The 21,460-nt window shown below is 34.2% G+C and overlaps 2 protein-coding genes across 2 annotated transcripts; one reads left to right on the top strand and one right to left on the bottom strand.

Annotated features, from left to right (window-relative positions):
* Positions 1-1,904: 1,904 nt before the first annotated feature.
* On the top strand, positions 1,905-3,537 carry LOC109538720 (aromatic-L-amino-acid decarboxylase; the record flags this gene model as incomplete). The annotated part of the gene is given in 3 exon segments (XM_019906091.2): positions 1,905-2,139; positions 2,222-2,341; positions 2,524-3,537. Coding segments are annotated over 3 exon segments (1,369 nt in total), but the record flags the coding sequence as incomplete, so codon positions are not given.
* Positions 3,538-5,898: 2,361 nt separating this feature from the next.
* Positions 5,899-16,681, bottom strand: LOC109538688 (aromatic-L-amino-acid decarboxylase). The gene is made up of 6 exons (XM_019906046.2): positions 16,320-16,681; positions 14,019-14,253; positions 12,558-12,677; positions 11,354-11,522; positions 7,286-7,411; positions 5,899-6,849 (listed from the first exon to the last, which is right to left on the bottom strand). The coding sequence occupies exons 1-6, from the start codon at positions 16,397-16,399 to the stop codon at positions 6,068-6,070; spliced, it is 1,512 nt and encodes a 503-aa protein (XP_019761605.2). The 5' UTR covers positions 16,400-16,681; the 3' UTR covers positions 5,899-6,067.
* Positions 16,682-21,460: the final 4,779 nt, after the last annotated feature.

Here is a 21,460-nt window from a genome sequence, read left to right as displayed (position 1 = left end):
TGAGGAATTTTTTAAGGAGAGAGTGCACTTATACGTAAACATCCATTTTGAGAGCAACATCCACTAGGCTGTAAAAAATCAGGATTATCGGCGATTTTGGCGAAAACGTCAGCTTTTTTAGAGTCAACTGTCCTTTAAGGACTGTGAAAATTTCATATTTCTGATTTTCTTAGTTGAAAATTCATGATTTTTTAAAGGATAGAGTGCACTAAGGGAAAAACGTCAATTCTGAGACCAACCATTCACTAGGCAAGAACTAATCAGGATCTTCGGCGATTTTGTCGAAAATTTCAGTACATTTAGAGTCGAGCGTCTTCTAATAATTATGAAAATTTCAACTCGCTATTTTCTTCAGTTTGGAATTGAGGATTTTTTTAAGGAGAGAGTGCACTTATACGTAAACATCCATTTGAGACCAACATCTACTAGGCTGAAAAAAATCAGGATTATCGGAAATTTTTGCGAAAATGTCAGCTTTTTAGAGTCGATTGTTCTTTAAGGACTGTGAAACTTTCATACTTCTACTTTTCTTAGTTCAAAATTCAACATTTTTTAAAGGGGGAGCGCACTAAGTGAAAAACGTCAACTTTGAGACCAACATTTACTAGGCTAGAAATAATCAGGATCTTAAGCGATTTTGTCACAAATTTCAGCACATTTAGAGTCGAGCGTCTTCTAATAGTTGTGAAAATTTCAACCTGCTACATTCTTCAGTTTGGAATTGAGGATTTTTTTTAAGGAGAGAGTGCACTTATACGTAAACATCCATTTTGAGACCAATATCTACTAGGCTGGAAAAAATCAGTATTATCGGAAATTTTCGCAAAAATGTCAGCTTTTTTAGAGTCGACTGTCCTTTAAGGACTATGAAAATTTCATACTTCTGCTTTTCTTAGTTGAAAATTCATGATTTTTTAAAGAAGAGAGCGCACTAAGGGAAAAACGTCAATTTGGAGATCAACATTCACTAGGCAAGAACTATTCAGGATCTTCGGCGATTTTGTCGAAAATTTCAGGATATTTAGAGCCGAGTGTCTTCTAATAATTGTGAAAATTTCAACCTGCTACATTCTTTAGTTTGGAATTGACAATTTTTTTAAAGAAAGAGTTCACTTACACGTAAACATCCATTTTGAGACTAACATCCATTTGGCTGGAAAAAATCAGGATTATCGGCGATTTTGGTAAAAATGTCAGCTTTTTTAGAGTCGACTGTCCTTTAAGGACTATGAAAATTTCATACTTCTGCTTTTCTTAGTTGAAAATTAAAGATTTTTTAAAGGAGAGAGCGCACTAAGGGAAAAACGTCAACTTTGAGACCAACATTCACTAGGCAATAAATAATCAGGATCTTCGGCGATTGTGTCGAAAATTTTAGTACAGTTAGAGTCCAGTATCGTCTAATAATTGTGAAAATTTCAAACTGCTACTTTATTTAGTTTGGAATTTTTTCAATTTTTTAAAGAGAGAGTGCACTTATACGTAAACATCCATTTTGAGACCAATATCTACTAGGCTGGAAAAAGTCAGGATTATCGGCGATTTTGGCAAAAATGTCAGCTTTTTTAGAGTCAACTGTCCTTTAAGGACTATAAAAATTTCATACTTCTGCTTTTCTTAGTTGAAAATTCATGATTTTTTAAAGGAGAGAGCGCACTAAGGAAAAAACGTCAACTTTGAGACCAACATTCACTAGGCAAGAACTAATCAGGATCCTCGGCGATTTTGTAGAAAATTTCAGGACATTTAGAGTATAGTGTCTTCTAATAACTGTGAAAATTTCAACCTGCTACATTCTTTAGTTTGGAATTAATATTTTTTTTAAAGAGAGAGTGCACTTATAAGTAAACATCCATTTTGAGAGCAACGCGGGTTTATTAAACCTCAATTTTCTGTTCTTCTAGTCCAGTTCTGCCTAGTGTGGCTCCTGGTTATTTGAGTCGCGCTCTGCCAAAGTGCGCCCCAGAAAAAGGAGAACACTGGAACCACATAATGGAAGATCTGGATAGAAATATAATACCTGGATTAACACACTGGCACTCTCCGTATTTTCACGCCTTTTTTCCAACTGGACAATCCTACCCAGCTATAATTGGAGAACTTTTCATGGCTGGCATCGGAGCCGTTGCAACAAAATGGGTACTATTTTCAATATGAAGCTGACTTTATTCAGAGGCTTATCAAATGTAATAATATATAATCAGATGTAATCGGTTTTTAGGATTCTAGTCCTGCAGTTGTAGAACTGGAAGTAATAGTGATGGATTGGCTTGCAAAAATATTGGGATTACCGGAGGAATTTCTCAATTGTTCTGAGGGTCCTGGTGGAGGTCTCATACAGGTGGGTAGTAGGTATTCCAAGGCCAATGCAAACTTTTTTAATAGTTTTTTTTTGGCTTAAGCAAGAACATTAAATTTACCTAAACATCTTACTTTAAGAATTTGCATTTTCATAGTTTTGAGTTTGAATTCGCCTAATGTAACAACCTATTTTAGCACGCTTACGTCTATACTATTTTCTAGAATGCTGCAAGTGAATCAACGTTGGTGGGAATTCTGTCAGCAAGCCACAAAAAAATTCAACAGTTCCGAATTGAGAATCCTCTAATGGACGAATGGGAAATTAGAGGCAAATTAGTAGCGTACACCTCCAAGGAGTCAAATTCATCGGTTGAGAAAGCTGGTCTAATAGCTTCAGTGAAAATGAGGTTGTTGCCAACAGATCAAAATGGGAGCTTGAGGGGATCCGTCTTAGAAGAAGCCATCAGGAGTGATAAAATAAACGGTTTAGTACCGTTTTGCGTGGTGGCATCTTTAGGGACTACTGGAGTGTGTTCAATGGACAACATTGCAGAACTCGGAAAGATATGCGAGAGCGAGAAAATGTGGTTGCACATTGATGCTGCGTATGCTGGCACAGCATTATCTTGTCCGGAATACAGACATCTGATCAATGGAATAGAACACGTGGATTCGTTCAACTTTAACCCACATAAATGGATGTTGACCAATGGAGATTGCTCGGCATTGTGGTTTAGAAACACAACATATGTTGAGTTAGCTTTTAAGACCAAAGCTGCGCTAAGCGTTCCGCAGTTCAAGCCAGAATTAGAACATAGGCAAATTCCAGATGTAAGAAGATTTAGAGCTCTGAAGTTATGGTTTGTGATCAGGATATACGGAGTAGAAGGCATCCAACAGCACGTGCGTCGCCACATAGCTTTGGCTAACTATATGGAGGAGCTGGTCAGTGGCGACTCAAGATTCTCGGTTGTTGTATCAAACTTAGGTGTGGTGTGCTTCCGATTACTTGAAGACGAATCTGTTACGCAACTGATTTTAGAGCGCATAGCTATGAAAAAATGCATTTATATTATGCCTTACTACTACAAAAAGCAGCTATTATTTAGGTTTGTAGTGTGTAGCAGATTCTCAACTCGAGCGGATATTCAAAAATCGTGGGACGAAATCGTGAATGCAACGAATGAGGTCCTAATAACTATTGCAAATAGTAAAGACCCAGTTTCAACTGTGTAACTCAATCACGTATAACCGTTGAAATATACGGCAATAACATAAGTATTCCAAACTAGTTACTTCGAACAGAATAATTCACAGTGGTAAAATAATGTAAAATATGTTTCTGCAATGCTGGATCCTTTGTAGTGTGTACAGTCTAGCTTTTTACCTCTTTATTAAATATAAGACGGGATTAGAAGTTTTATAAGTTGGAAAATTTCGATTACATAATTTAGAATTATCTCAGGAATGCTTCTAAGCCTGTACTATGTGGTAAAGCTGTAACCAGGCAAATAAATAAGTACAAAATTGATGTGGCGATTTGTTAACTTTGTCAAATTTTTATGGTTTTGTAATAGAGGCATACAGGATGTCTGGAAATCATAGACTAATACTTAACAAGGTGGTTACGGCAAAAATGAGTGAAATGACAATTTCCTATAACACTTTGTCATAAACTCAGTAATGGCGTATCTACAGGGCGCTAACACTCATTACTTAAATCTTTTGTCTGTTCAAAAGTTGAGATTCACTTCTCAATGCTAAAGGGTTAAACATTGAAAAACATCGTAGAAGTTTCAGATCGTTATTACTAGACATTTTCGGCAATTTTTAAGCGTGTTTTTGAGAGATCACGATCTTTAGCCGACGATTTCTTGATTATTAATGACCCAAGCGCTTTATAAATGCATATTTTTGACCTTCTTACGTCGAACGCAATCGCTTGAGCTCAAAAAACACGTATGTGAAATTTTGACTTTTGGCCGAAATTTTTCCAAGTGAGGGTCGATTTTTTGAAATTTTTTTTTTTCCAAAATGCCCTAAATTTTACATCATTTTCATATAACGGACGCGAGCAATGCATTGAACAAATTGAAAAACATGCTAGAAGTTTCAGATCCGAAATAATCGACATTTTCGGCACATTTTAAGTGTTTTTTGAACGTTCACCATCTTCAGCGGACGATTTCTTTCTTATTATTGACCCAAACATTTTATAAATGCACATTTCTGACCGTCTTACGTCGAAAGGAATCGATTGAGCTCAAAAAACACGCATGTGAAATTTTGATTTTTGATCGAAAACGGATGAGGGTCGATTTTTTGAAAAAATCACAAGTTTTTCCAAATGTCTTAAATTTTACATCATTTTCATATCACGGACGCAAGGAATACATTGAACAAATTGAAAAAAATGCTAGAAGTTTCAGATCCGAAATAATGGATATTTTCGGCACATTTTAAGCGTTCACGATTTTTAGCCGACGATTTCTTCCTTATTGTTGACCCACACATTTTATAAATGCATATCTTTGACCTTTTTACATCGAAATCAATCGATTGAGCTCAAAAAACACGCATGTGAAATTTTCATTTTTGGCCGAAATTTTTCCAAGGGTGGAGGTCGATTTTTCGAAAAAATTACAATTTTCTCAAAATGTCTTAAATTTTACATAATTTTGATCTGACGGACGCGAGGAATGCATTGAACAAATTGAAAAATATTCTAGAAGTTTCAGATCCGCAATAATAGACATTTTCGGCACATTTTAAGCGTTTTTTGAGCGTTCACGATCTTTAGCGGACGATTTCTTCCTTATTATTGACCCAAACATTTCATAAATGCATATCTTTGACTTTCTTAAGTCGAAAGTAATCGATTGAGCTCAAAAAACACGCTTTTCACTTTCAGCTCACGGAGGCGAGGAATGCCTCTAACGCATTTAAAAGGATGGTAGAAGTTTCAGATCCGAAATAATCGACATTTTCGGCACATTTTAGCGTTTTTTGAGCGTTCACGATCTTTAGCGGACGATTTCTTCCTTATTATTGACCCAAACATTTTATAAATGCATATTTGTGACCTTCTTACGTCGAAAGCAATCGATTGAGCTGAAAAACCACGTATGTTAAATTTTGATTTTTGGCCGACATTTTTCCAAGGGTGAGGGTCGATTTTTTGAAAAAATTACAATTTTCTCAAAATGTCTTAAATTTGAACAAATTGAAAAACATTCTAGAAGTTTTAAATCTGAAATAATAGACATTTTCGGCACATTTTAAGCGTTTTTTGAGCGTTCACTTTTGAGAGTCGTTTGAGCGTTCACGATCGAAAAAAAATTTCATCAATAATCGCTAGACAAGTATTTGAAGCACTTTCGTTCGTGCGGCGTCATAACGTCAAATTCCTGTCGAGAGGCTCACGAACTGCAATCCGCAGGTTGCTAACCGCTGGTACAAATCAAACATTCCGTACTTGTTTTTCAACAAGCAAATCCTTTTGGATTTTATTTCACTTTTTGTTGCTCTGCTCAAAAGGGAATTACATTACACACGCACCACGAGGAGAAACGCATGTTAAAAAAACTTCATTTCCTATTGTCTGCTAACACTTTATTGGGAAGTATGTGTTCATTATTTTACAACTTTGCTCACACATAAATAAACTACTAAAATGTATTTATCATCACACAGCGCTGCCGACATTTCATTTTAATTATACTTATCGAGTACTATTATTATTACTAATTTGTGCTCATTATCAGTGTTACTTAGATTTTTCCAGATTAGGATTTATGCAGTTAATATTAAGGACTGGGTGTATTTGTTTATCCGACTTCGTGAGCGATTTTTTAGGCGTTGGTATGATTTGCTCCGCTGTCTCGGTTATTTGGCGCCATGAAAAGTCAACGTCTCTTTTTTCAGTTAATCTACTGCAAATTGCATATCTGACAACAAGTTTGTGATTCATATGCCCGGCAACTAGGAATAATTCCTTTTTCTTTGAAATATCTTCTAACAGCTTTTCTGTAAGAGAATCTTCGCCCTTTAATCTAAATGTTACTAGTCCCATACTGCAGGTGCATAATTCAAAGCGGTTATCACTTTTCACCAGGTCGGATAGATATTCGGCCAAAGCAATTTGGCCCCTGATGTGTTTTTGCAAACCTTCCACTCCGTAAATTCGCAAAACAAACCACAACTTTAAAGCTCTGAATCTCCTGCCCAACGCTATTTGCCAGTGTCGGTATTCTGGCGCTAAACCTTTGTGTTGATCTTTCAAATAAATTCTTTCAACGTTGAAAGCTTCCACAAGATATTGGGCGTCCCTCACCCACATGGCTGAACAATCGAAGTTGACCATCAACCATTTGTGAGGGTTGAAGTTGAAAGAGTCGGCCATTTCAGCGCCTTTCATTAGGTGCCGATACTCGGGACAGATAAATGCTGATCCTGCGTAAGCAGCATCGATGTGTAGCCATATATTTTCTTTGTTACATACTGGACCAAGTTCTTCCAAATTGTCAAATGCACATGTTGGAGTCGTACCTGTAAAACAATTTCAAAATTGATTTTGGAGCTGGAATATGGGGTTAACATTTTGTTCCTTCCTCCTTGTATTTGAGGGAAAACGTTTCCTCATTAACGGCGAAATTGAAAAAAAATTGAAAATTGGGAATCTTGCCTTTGTAGAACATGGTTTCGTTACTTTTTTTGATGAATACTGAACATTTTGCAGACAACTAGATCAATGAATTTCAATTTCTGTGTTCATCCGACTGGAATCAGTTGAACTGCGAAATGTATCGCGATTGTTTCAACAGTAGAGAAAGGCGAAAAGACGATGATACGATGGTACGAAAGTGTTTCTATTGGTTGGAGATCTGTCAATTCGTACGAAGACGGACGAATTGACAGATCGTCACTGCGTATGCTCCTGCGCATAAGCACTGAATTAAGAATGGTGAATTTAATGCATAATTACCTATATTTGCAACAACGTAGCAAGGTATTAGACCAGCTCTTTTGTCTTCGTCGAGTGCTTTTTGCAATGCGGCTCCGACAAGTTGTCCTTCTGAATTTGTTGGCAGTAATCTCATTTTCATCGATCCTATAAAAACAATGAAATATATGAAATTCTAATGACTTCTTGACTTTGATTTATGTGTTTATAAACTCTTTTATCTGTGTTTCAGAACAAAGCGTTCGGAAAAGGGTGATTCTCGGTTATAAGTAGAGAGTCCTACCCCAATTGTTTCAGGAGAAAAATTTTAATTGCTACAGCCGTTCAGAAAAAGTGCCGGCTGTCGAGAGAACAAAGAGTAAATTTCTTATTTTATCCGCAGAATCACCTAAGATCTCAACCATGGGAACATTAAAAGCAATGGGCTCAAAACATCCCCATTATCTCTAGTTCTTCAGGTGGTTACCTTTTTCAAATATTAGCATTACTTTGGAAGTTTTACATTCTTTAGGTACCTATTTTTGCAAGCTCCAGACATTGATTGAAAAGTATTTGTTAAAGTTAAAAATTTTTGGGAGTTGGCGCAGTGCTTCGCAAATCGCTTGATGCACCAACCCAACGCCCCGGCGCAGTAACTCAGTTCCGTTGCTAGGAAAATGTTGATGACTTTTTTACTCGTTTTCAGATTTATTTTAAGGGCAATTTATCAATAACACTTCTTCTGAATTTTCCGGTTTTAGCAAAGTTGCTCTTTTTTCTGAATGCTCAATTTTCTAAAGATTTACGTCAAAATACTGACTTCTGAATCTTCAGGCATTTTTCGCGCAAAATTGTGCAATCAATTTTATTAGAACACTCTTTCCAGCTTCGAATTTGGGACAAGAATCAAATAAGTTTCTATCAAAACACGAACAGAAGCACTGAAAGTTTATAATAAATTATTTGGAAAATTCTTAATCTCCATTCCTCTGAAGACTGCAGAGCGTGTTAAAAAATGTGGGTTTCTTAGTTTTGACTGATTTTTTTCGCTTTACTTTCTTTCCACTCAAAAAGGCTCTATTTTGTACAGTTTCACTTAAAAATACTGACGATCTGAAGGTCTGTAACGCGAAACATTTGAAGATAAATCTACAGCTTTGTAGGGATTTTACAAAAACTTTTCAACGTCGAATTCGGGACAAAAACGAAAATAAATTTCTCTCGCTTCTTCCCGAAAATCATTAMGATTTTCTCAAAAACCGATCACAAAACTTAAAGTTTTTAATGAAAAACGCAAAAAAWCATTATTYTCTGATGATTTTYTTCTTTTCTSRCAATWATGGGGTCTTTGCAGCCAAAAATGACAAARTTWATTTTGCTARAAAATTCGCCTCATTCGTCGGTTTGCAGGGAACTTTAGGAAAMCCTTTTRKGYTTCGAATTTGGCACAGAAAYCAAATAATTTTATTCAGTTTTTTACCGAAAGTAATTAAAATTGTCTTGAAAAAAACGGCCAGACAGCAAAAGTTTCCAAAAAMACATKTGAAAAATTCGCCGCGYTCATCGCTCTGAAGAGTTTTCAGAGTTTTCAAGTTTCTYTAAAATTGCAGGTCATTCCAGTTTTAGCAAAGTTTCWATTAMGCAATTCTTTATCCGCAAAAACMTATTAATTTTACTTAAAATAYTGACAGTCTTCAGGTAAAATTATAAAATACATKTTATTGGAACACTMSTGAACRGCTTTGTACATTTTTTTCTAGWACCTTTTGCAGCTTCCAATTTTGGACAAGACCCTAATAATTTCTTCTAGAAAATAGGAAAATATTTCCYTAAACAGAATAAGTGAAAGTTATTATTATCAATWMTTCGGAAAACTCGTCACTTTTGTTTTGGTTTATTTAAATTYCGGTTTCTTCACTTTTAGGTCAATATTTCTAARCAAAACTCTYTATAAACRGAACAACGCGTTTGTTCTAACGTTTYACTGTAAACTACTGGAAAACTGAGTCTCTTATGCAAAAAAGTTAAAAAATGGATTTACAAGAAAAGWCGTCGTCTTTACAGTTTGGTCTTSTTTATCGTCGTTTTCGAATACCCGTTTTGCTTTATTTTAAAATCGAAACAAAGTTATCTTGTTTTGTTTCGACAAAATTTAGGTTTTGTCAAAAAACGAGCAGAGAAAGCAAAAGCATACAATCAATATTTGGAAAACTCGTCACCCTCATCGCTCTGAAGTGTTTTTAAGCTTAAATGTTTTAAGTAAGATCAAATATCTCAAAAACGAGACCTCAAATTAAAAAAAATCTCAGGAAGACTCCCCTCTAAAATTACTAGAAGAACACGCTGTGAAAATATTGTAACATATTTACAGAACAGCCTGTATATTGATTTAATGTATCACTCCTTGAATCATAAGATCATTTTCTAGTGATGTGCCAATGTTGTTTCTGCAAGTTTCCTCGCGTTCTCTTAGTTGACTGAGCTTTATAGATTTGTTTTTATTAATTGTTAATATTCGTCTTCCTAAGAGAAACGAAACTTAACCAATTATATTGTGTAAGAAATATAAAAGCTGTATTTATCAAAAATATTACTGTGTAAATGAAGGTTGCTTAAAAAAAATATTTAACAGAAGTGGCAAGTCATGCGACCGAAACATTGAAAAAACTTGTAGTGCTTTCAACCAGAAGTGGTTAATTTGACCGTAATAAATTTTTTATTACGTAATAAAATGGGAATATTCATTTATAAAGAGATTGAACCGAAAATAGGTTTAGACACTCAATCTATCTTCACAAATCTTCAATTTCTTCATTTATATGGATTGCAACAAAATTCGACCGTCTAATTGCATTACTTATATTAATGGCATTTTAAAAATCCAGCAATCGATTAGATTACATGGCTAAAAACTAAAAAAAAAACATAATTGGCTAATAACCTTGAAAACTTTTTTTAATAAGAATTAATTGGTATTAAATTTACATATATCAAACAACTTTCCAACTTAACAATTATCGCAGACAATGTGTATAATCCTTTGTGAATAATCGCTTCGCAATTATGAATGTGGGATAATTAAAGGAGGAGTAGAAACATGCGGTTTGTTGTTGAAATTGACTTTTGAGCTTAAAACCGTATTTAAATGGTTTTAAGAATTAATTTTAATGAAGGAAATTTTAGGAATATTTTCGAGTCTGTTGTGTTTTCAAAACGGAAACCTGGGGCTGTTAAACGTTTTAACTCAACTCGATTAAAACAAAAATTGTTCAAAGCTTTTAATTAAACGGCCGAAAGAAAGCTTTTAGTGAACTGATAATTTGCGTAAAACAGTTTCTTCTCAGTAACATTCATGAATAAATAAAAACAGTACAATCCAGATAAATCTTTAGCTTCATCAAAGGTAAATAAAGTTCCAAGAATAATAAAACTATTGCAAAACCATGAGCGTGATTAAATAATGGATTTGTGTTCCGATCGGGGTTCGGTGAATGCTACCGTTTAAGAACTTGCCACGTATAAATTTGGATTTTCAATTTAAAAAGTTTTAATCTAAATAGTATTGTTCAGGATTCTAAAACATGTAAACTATTAAAAAATTATGTTCCAGGTTTTTTCGTTACAGTGATACTAATTGGGTAAAGATGTTTGTTGGTATGCTTGGGTTAATCGGTTAATAGAGAGTTTTTTTTGCGCTATTAACTTAACTGACCACATCTTTTGCAAATTAAACAATACATTCTACATACAGATTTTCTAACTTGCTTGGATAAAATTCCCTAGGGAATTGTCTCCTATATCAAGTAGTAAAATAAGGAATGTTGTGAGCTAATGGCTACTAAGTTCTCATTTAAAACAATACTTTTGAAACAATGTAGTTTTTCACCTTGTTTGGTCACATTTTGTACTGAAAGATATGTTGAAACGAAAACAGAAGCGGTTACACATATTTTTAGCACATTTTCTCGTTGCAAATGCTCTTGTTGTATATATTGATTCAAATCGGAGATAAATTAATTTTTGGCTGATGCACTTGAAACCGAGATGGATTCAGATCAATCGTGTGACACTAACGTTTCCCTGAATTATTGGAAATTACACTTTACTTACCTAAAAGTCCAGCTTTTTCCACAGAGGAATTTGACTGATCAGAAGAATAAGCCACCAGTTTTCCTTTGATTTCAGCTTCAGTTAACGAGGGATTCGTTTCCATTAGTTCTCTGACTTTTTTATCCTTGGCGGCTAAAAGTCCTATATAAGTGGATTCACTTGCGGATCCCTAGAAACAAATTGATAAAGTAGCAGTAAAAATCTTTATTTTTTAGAAAAGGCTGTCGACCGATGGGTCTTTCTGCCCTGGGTGTATTGCTAAGCTTTGTATGGAGAAATTATCAATATCGTACAATGTGATTAATAAATATTTTACAATATACAATACAATTATCGAATAAAGTAGACTTTAATTTTCGGCGAAGGGTCCATTTATGCTTAGAAGAAAACGAGGGCCATTTGGAATAGCACTCTTTTACTAATTCCAGATGGTTTTCTGTGTAATTCTCATACATCTCCATAGAAGCTATTAGAGCATGAAGGTGTTGAGTTACTTTTTAACATTGTTAAGGTACCGATCAAAAGATAAAAAGTAAATTTGTCAAAACAGCACTTGAACAGTTAAATATTTCCAATGCACATGTTTGGAAATACATTTTCAATTCGAGTTAGTTAAAAAATGTCTCATTCGATTGGAAGCAATGATCATAAAGAACCGCTTTAAACCTGGCTCGTTCAACATCGTCTACATTTAAAGTTATCCCACATGCTTTTTTGATTGATTTAAAAGCTAAATAATGGTAACAATATAATTTTGCCAATATTTTTTTCAGCAAGGATGTGGGTTATTTTGAAATAAAAAATATATAATTAGATTCTGTTAACACATTTACTTTCTTCTGTTTTCCGTTTTCCGAATTCCGTACGGAAAAGTAGAACGAAGTTATTAAAATCATGGCTTCCGATCAAAAAGCGACAATTTTTCCTTCAATCGAAAAACTATTTTTATTTCTTTCGAGTGAATCATAAAGCACTAGCACAACATTTTAAACGTTAAAACTTGAGTTATTTGAAAAATAGCATTGCCATAAGATTGAAGCTTTTTTTATAATTTTTTTTATGTTGTAGATACGTTATTCCGACATATATAAACTAATAGTAATAAACAGCCGGTTAAAGCTGATTTAAAGCTGTTCGAGAGTTTAAATACACATTCATCAGTGTACCCAAAAAATAATAAACCTTCAATTGTTGCTCTTGTTACCTGAATTACTCCGCCTCCAGGTCCTTCTGAACAATTTAAAAATTGCTCAGGAAGACCAAGCATTCGGCCTAACCAATTCATCATTACCACTTCCAGTTCTGTCATTGCAGGACTTGCAATCTGAAATATAAAAAACGTTCAGTGATTCTCTAATAAAACATTGCGTTAAAAATTCGCTAATAACCCAAGTTTCCTCGTTTCATATATTTTTAAAGTTTTGATTTATATTAACTATCACGTCGCTATTGTTCTTACATGGTGTGAACTGGTAAATAAGCTGAAAAAACTTTCTTAATGTGTTTCATACTAAGTTAATGTTGAATCGCTTTTCAACGTCCGTTCATTTGGGAATTCTCACAACTATTAATAAATTTCACTGATTCAGTTACTGATTTTTTCAGCTCCAGTTTGACTTTCCGGTAGGAATGATAAATTGACCAAGTTTTCAAAGAAAGTACCAGAAAAAACACACATTGCGCCACTGTTTCGTAAAATTTCTCAACCGCAAATACAAGCATTGTTATGTGGAGAACGTTGCTTTAACGCTAAGCTTTTCCCTATGGTTATTTAAATCATCGTATGAGAACATCTCTCGGTAAATATAGCAAAATGTGGGCAAAATATGGCTTGGGGTCAAGGGCAGTTACATATGAAAGTGGCATTAATCCAACCACCATCTGCTTTTGAACAATTTGAGAAAGCTGACAATCCACTATTTCAAGCGAACTAAAAATTATAATAAAATATCGTTTGTTTTTGCTGAGATAAAGTCGGCAAAGATGACATAAATCCACGACTCCTGAACGCAAGACGGTCTTCTATACTGATTAAACTTGTTTAATCAAGCAAAAGTTATGCTTCTGTGCATAGAAATGTTCTCTCAGGCATTGCAAGGTGATCTAATGCTACTAGTTTCTGGCCAGTATTTAGTGGAAATTTAGCAACAAAGTGTCTATATAATTTTCCCTTCGCGTTTTTATTCACTATTAAGCTTTGCTTTGACTAGTTCTCGACTGATTCGAATAGTCCTAAATCTCATGCAGCTTTGGTTTGCGCAAAAGTAGTTTATTTGCAAGTTCCTCACAGTTTATGAAGGAACATACTCAATGAAAATCTTCGCTCAATTGCCATTTTACTGCCCGCCGGCCGCAATTTGACCCAATTCCACTTTACGTAACTGAGATAATATTTAGCAACTTTAAAAATTGTTTCAACAATTAACGTGGCGGCTGAAATAATTTTCCATACATGTTAGAAGTTATATGTTCGAAAACCTTAAACATGTGTTGACCCACATCCCCATTATGTATAATGGTAATCAACCGTCTTCATCGGCGGAAGAAAAAATGAGACACAGATCGCAATATTTCGATTACATAATACGCGGACGACGTGATAAATGCCGGTTTTCATCATTCAATTTCATGTGATGAGCTACATAATAGTGAAAAAATTACTCACCCAACTTAAACCAACAACACCGAACCCGGCACTCATAAGTTCACCAACAACACTGGGAAAAGATTGAGCTGTTGGATAGTATGCATGAAAATGCGGACTGTGCCAATGTGTTATTCCAGGCATGATTATTCTGTCCACGTCTTCTAGAACGTCTCGCCAAGATTCTCCCGACTGTGGAGGGTCTTTGGGAAGAAGATCGCCCAGGTAGCCCGGCTCAACATTAGAAAGAACCGGCCTGTAATATTAATGGTATCGATAATACAATTGTTATTATTGTACGATTATATTGCCTGAGCAAATGAAGTGAGTAAATTTGAGTAATTTTGACCCAGAAAGCAAAATTTGAATATCAGAGACTTAGTTGCAAGATTATGCCAAAATTTCATGTTTTCACCGCGTTTTTGCTCATTCCGCGGAAGCAAAATGAGCAAAAACGCTCCTTTTGTCATCATTCCAGAGGGAACTAAATGGACTTTTGAGGAAGTGAACTATCGATAAGGAAATGTTGGCAGTTTTCTAAAAAAAGTCTCCATTTCAAGAAGTTTAAGATTTGCCTGTTTTTTTTTGAGCTGCAAAATCGACTCAAACGACGCTGCTTTTTCCGAAGTTTCTCAAGAACTATTTGAGCCACAGAATTCGTTTTGGCACCGTTGGATAGAGAATTGAAAATTCCTATCAGTCATCACAACATGAGTGACGCAATTGGAGTAGTTTTGACCCAGAAAGCGAAATTTGAATATGAGACACTTAGGTGCAAGATTATGCCAAAAATTCGTGTTTTCCGTCACGTTTTTGCTCATTTCTCGGAGGCAAAATGAGCAAGAACGCTCATTTGTACATCATTCTAGAGAGAAATAAATGGCCTTTCTAGAAAGTGACCCATCCATCATGAAATGTTGGCAATTTTCTCAAAAAAGTCTTGATTTCAAGAAGTTTTGATGTTGAGGTTGATTGTTGAAGTTTTTCCTTTGAGTTTGCAAAATCGACTCAAACATGACGCTGCGTTTTTCGACATTTCTCAAGAACCATTTGAGCCACAGAATTCGTTTTGGCATCGTTCGATAGATAATTGAAAGTTCTATTTAGTCATCACAACATGAGTGACGAAATTGGAGTAGTTTTGACCCAGAAAGTAAAATTTGAATATCAGACACTTAGTTGCAAGATTATGCCAAAATTTAATGTTTTCCATCCCGTTTTTGCTAATTTCTTCTAGAGTTACAAGGAGAATCCAGATTTGAAGCGTGAAGAATTGTTGGCGGTTTTCTCAAAATAGTAATGATTTCAAGAAGTTTTATATTTGCGTGCTTTTTTTTGAGCTGCAAAATCGACTCCAACGACGCTGCTTTTTTAGAAGTTTCTCAAGAACAATTTGAGCCACAGAATTCGTTTTGTCACCGCTGGATAGAGAATTCAAAATTCCATTCAGTCATAACAACATGAGTGACGAAATTGGAGTAGTTTTGACCCAGAAACCGAAATTTAAATATCAAACACTAAGGAGCAAGATTATGCCAAAATTTGATGTTTTCCATCGCGGGTTTGCTCGTGATTTGCGTGTTTTTTTTTAGTTGCAAAATTGACGCAAACGATGCAGCTTTTGTCGAAGTTTCGGTATAACACTCACCTGTGTTTAAAAAATAAAAACAAATTAAAAGAGCGCTCCATTTATAATCAATAACCCTAGATATATTCAGTAGACTATTTGTCACATACATTTTTTTTGATTATTATTATTCATTGAGAGATAACTCATCTATTACGCATTTTTAATACGATTTCTGACCCCTTTCAAAGAGTGGACACAACTTTCCAAAGCAAAATAGTCAAAAATTTCCTGCAGTTTTATTAAACAAATTAAACATACATATGGTGAGCTCCCGAATGTTTAAATACTTTGTAATGTCACTTTTTAGATAATAATATACATCATGGTATAGATCGTCTTGAAATTTGTTTTTTCTCTGTTTCGTGGTGCCGTCGAGGATACAGAAACGAGGAACAGTTGAAAATTTAAAAAAATTGGCCAGAAATAATCGAAGAAATACCGATTTTGGGTCATAAACTATTGTGAGCAGGAACCTAATATTTAAGTACCAACCAGATGACTTTTACGTTTAAGGCTTCGTTATTAAAAGAATAAGCAAAAAGTTGGCTAATTTAGCTGAACAACGATTATTACAAATAAAATGTAATGGAATGAAAAAAACATTAAAAAAAATTACCAAATGTGTCGTAAAAACATGTACATGAAAAATATACTTAAGTTCTAAATTCAATAGTAAAGGTCCCCACACTTACCTGTCTCTTATAGTTTCGTAATAATCAGCTATATAATCCACTGCCGCTTTTCCAAATTCTCTAAACTGCTCGGCATCCATTTCGTTCACAAAATCTTCAACCAAACTTGCAAACGAGAGAAGAAAAATACCGAAAAGTCTCTTATAAGTCGATCTGCGCAGATAAATAACTTTCTCCTATTAGGAACGTAATTTTAAATACTAAAAAAGTAGTCCACGACACAACGAGATTCAATATATTCACTTTCACGTCCTAAGTACAATACAAATTAACAATTTAATTTTCTGTTCTCTCTGCTGCTTTTCGTGCTGAAGATACGCTATTCTCACTGAGACTACTGTTGAGAATAAGCGTAATTTAAAAAGGAAAGTATTTATATGGGGAGAGGAAATCGATTGTTTATAGATCTGTTATATCAAGTCTACAATCAAGGTCATCTCTACATATGCTAGTATGTGACCAAGTGCCTACAACAATGTCTTCAAGCAGTGATCCCATGATCACTGATCCAGCCAGGATGTTTGTCACAATGTAACAGGAATAGTAGATTGCAACACTACTTTTGCACAAGACTTTAATATTGCTGACCAGTCAAAATTATAGAGTTTACATAAACAAAGTGTTTTTTTATATTATCTGTATTTGTATATAACATATAATAGATCTGCAGTCCACGTGATCAATGTATGCAGGAGGGCGCAAGGTTCACTGTGGAGGCCGCACAATTTTTTCATCACTAATTGTATTTTTTTGCAACAAAAACAATACCTTTTCACAAGGAAAATATGTAGTTATAGCCACAGTATATATACATATATTTATTGGCGTAAAAAATTCAAAAATACTAACGATATTTGTTGCAAAAATAATTTTTCGGTTGCAAATTTAACCATAACTGATATTCCACTTTGAAGATTTGAGATGATGATTTCGGTAATTGGGAAACATCGTAATGTATTTGATTTACACTTTACGTGGAGTTCCGTCCAACAATAATAAAACGTTTTAATTTTGCAATAATTATCCATATAATAGATGATTATATGAATCATAAGCAGCTAGTGTAATTAATATTGGTTTATTGAATACACTTGTTCGTTAATTAATATGCGATATTAATGATTTCATTGTTTAGTGGCTGTTTTTCACATTCAGTAAACAAATCGCAATGAACTCTTGACATGGGAAACGGCTCATTTAATACAATAACACTAACCAAAAACCAAACTACTTTTATAGCTATTTATATAAACTTTATCGACGAAGAATTGAACGTTTTTGTTGCATTTACATTTGGAGGATGCACCGACCACCTTAAGTAGCGCCCAATTTGATAAAGGAGGAGCAGTTTTGAATTGCGAATTTGGCCGCAGCCAAGAGGTATTTGACTATTAAGGAAAAATATAAAGTTTCATGGAAAGGCGGTACTTTGTTATATTTGCCTCAATTTACAAAGTGTTTTAATTTTGGACCCAAACTAATTTATTTCATGTTTTATTTGTAGGTCGTCTGCAACACCTATTCACCCTCAAAGCTCGAATCGAAAGACAAAAATTCAGAAAAGCTGTGTGTGTCTGTATGAATCGAATCCGGATATATATTCTTGATATCAGCGCAGCTACAGAAAAAAATATAAAACACTTTCACATTTAATAATACGAGCCTCTCCTATAGTTGTTGCGAAGTAAAATAAAGGCAAATGCACGTGGATATCTTGTATAATTAACTACCCATTAATTGATCCTTTTACTTTTAAGCATTGAATTCCAACAATTCAAAAAACAATGCAAAGAACGATGAAATATTAAGAAAACCTGTTTGCAATTTTCATGTGAATAAATATGGCTATTTAATGTTGATACAATTGAAACTAAATTGTTAACACCATTGTAAGTCGTCGAAAAGTTTAAAGTTTTGTCAAGAGAACATCGAAGAGTCGTAAATAGAAGATTAAATAGAGTATAATTTTTCAAAAGTTCTTAAACTATTTTCTAAAGCTCCAGCAGTTGTAACAAATCTGAAATTATTTTGGTAAAGCAATGAACAGCTAGGTGTAGATGCAACGCATGCCAATCTGTAGTAACCTTAACATTAATTTGATGCAATAACAATACCATTTGCTATTGAACTTGTATCGCAATGATGCAATATGTTGAGTGAATTCATTGCTCCGTTTTATATTATGAATTAAGTTTATTGAACTTAATACTATTTGAATTAATGCAGAGGAAAAGTAAATAATGCACTTCTTCCGGGACATCCTGTGGTATTGCCAGGGTAAAAATCGAAAATAAGAGAATCAAGTGTATGCTGCATGACCAAAGGGCTCTTCGTGACTATTCAAAATAATTCATGTTTCTACTCGCATTATTAAGGATTCGTTTATCTTTATGACGTGGTGCAAATCTGAAACCAATTAATAATTTCTGCGTGTAAACACATAATTAATGCTTTTAGACTGCGTATCTTTTACATAGAGAGCCACTTGCAGATATTGGCTTGAAAATGTTGAAAACGCCTTTTTAGCAAGCTTGACTAGAGCTTGGGTTTACCGGCCAATATATTCGGGGGCAGAAAAGTAAAACAATATTTTTAATTAATTTAACAAAATTGCTTTGTCCTTAATACCTTATTTTAATTATTAAATTAATCATTAAATTATAATCAGCATCAAGAAATGAGAACATTTTTGTACGTCATTAGTTTGCGATATCCTGTTGACAGTGAAGGCCGGAAATAATTTGGTATAAAAGTTTCTGTTAAGTATGGAAAAAATCATTATTCAGTCGTAAAGTTCCATAAATGAACCATCATGCAGAACCAATAATTTTTTTAAGTTCATGTTCATGGTCGCGTGTTTCGCTCGTTTTTGCTTCACTACCTTCTAGGAAATAAGCAGGTACAATTTTTTAGCAACTCAATTCTGATAAGTGTTATGTAACATAAGAAAGCAATTATAAATAAATTTAGTTTAAAAAAATGTGAATACACGAGGTAGTAACCTCGATCAGCATTATATGGTCAAGTGGTAAAAAACGATTTTTTTTTAATATCAAATTGTATTTACATATAAATTTTAAATTTGATGATGGCGCTGTTGTCGATGTAAACGATGTTCAAAATTTTTACTTCACACTATTTCGCACAGAATCACGTCAACATGCATGTGATATCAAGTCTACAATCAAGGTCACCTCTAAATATGCTACTATGTGACTAAAAGTGCATACAACAATGTATTTAACAGTCATTGCGAAGAGCCATTCCATCTACAACCTCATCCAATCGTCATCCAGCCGTGATCCCATGATCCATTGACCCAGCCAGGATCTTTGTCACAATGTAACAGGAATAGTACTTTGTAACAGTACTTTTGCACACAACTTTAATATTGCTGACCAGTTATTTTAATTGTATAAACGTGTGAATATTATAAAGAGTTTAAAAAATAAAGTGTATTTTTATATTATATTTGTAGATCAAACATAACATGCATGTACAGTTTGATGCTACAAAACGTTTTTGGAAGGGAATATACTAGGTGTCCCGTAGGCATATGATCAAAATGGCACAGACACTCCTAGCTCAAATGAGGACCAAATAGACCTAACTTTTATTAACAAAACTGTCCGGCTCCATTGCTATTGATGGGCAAAGTTTTCCAAAAATAATCATTTTTTTTAAATAGTCATGAAATGATACGATCCATGAATTCTTGAGTGAAAAACTACCAGAACTTTTTATGTGGTAGATGGAATCAACTCATTTTTTGAGGATTAATGCATCATCCTCTTTTCACATTTTTGATCTCTTTGTAAAATCTTGTAGCATTCATTCGGTTCTCTTGCAAACTGACAATATTGACTTTATTATTATTCCTACATTTATTATTACATTTATTTTATTTGATTTCCCTCCTTATTTGATATTGAAGAGTATCGTACTTTTAAAAATGTAAATTGTGGTGTTCCCCAAAGTACCGTGTAGGACCTGTTCTACAGTTAAAAAATAGTGCGTAAACACACAATAAACACACACACTAAACCTTCGATGCGACGACACTGAAAAGTTATTTCAAATTGGTACCATGATAAACATTCGATCAAAATTTCAAAATCACATCGTTTGCAGATTTGCATCAAAAATGCTGTATACCTGTATATATGCTGTATATATATGGTGATATAGTTTTTGGCAAAAGTCTCATTGCGTGCCAAAAATATATATTTTCTTGATCCCCGGGTGGAAAGTACCTACTTTCGCCACGGTTTTCGATGGCGAAAGCACACTTTTACCCATTACCAATTTTCTCCATCTCGTGCGGAAAGTAATAACTTTCGCCACGCGCACAGTCAACTTGACTTTGTCACTGACTGTCAGTTGACTGTTTTGACAACATTTTCAAAGTTTTGAAGTTGACAGTCTTGGCTTCGCCTCAGGCGTCAACTTCAAGCAGTGGCGAAACTTCGATTTTCGTCTTTTGTACCGTAATATACTATTAATCGATTTATCTATACTACTTTGCTAGTCTTCCACAACAGGACCGAAATAAGTACATTCTATTTCCAATTTTAAATCACCCTGTATAATTCTGGTACACATATTGTTTTCGAATAAACTTTTAGAGCATGGCGAATGGCAATAAAATACATTTAATGGCTCAACATTGCCACTTGTGGCGGTGTTACAATTTAGGTCTGAGCCGATCGATGATAATATTCTGGACTTAAAAATACTTAGATGGCACTGTGATCCGAGATAATATAGTGCGAGCACAAACTTTTTTATAGTCCATTTATAGCCCTTAACAGAATTGACATTATTTTAAATTCCTACAAAGTGGAGCAAAAAACAAGAAAAAGACTCTAGATTTTGGACCGAAACTGAAAAACTGAATTTTTTAACTTAAAAAAACCGAGAACCGGAACTGCACCGAATTGGCAAATATTTTGTAAAAGTGATGTTCCAACTATATAAACCGTATATTTTATTTAATCACTCGAGTTTTATTATTATCAGTTTTTTTTACAAACTTCTTGTTGGGTATTTCGCCTCAAAAATTTTTGTCTTTAAAAAAGACAGAATTTCCTCACGTCTTCTATTATAGATTGATAAAGACTGCTCCTATTTCGCAATAAGAA

The sequence above is a fragment of the Dendroctonus ponderosae genome, unplaced genomic scaffold, assembly GCF_020466585.1.
Source record: "Dendroctonus ponderosae isolate FM_Combo_2020 unplaced genomic scaffold, Dpon_F_20191213v2 Dpon_F_20191213_3, whole genome shotgun sequence".
NCBI classification, from domain to species: Eukaryota; Metazoa; Arthropoda; class Insecta; order Coleoptera; family Curculionidae; genus Dendroctonus; species Dendroctonus ponderosae.
This window is presented reverse-complemented; position numbering and strand designations above follow the sequence as displayed.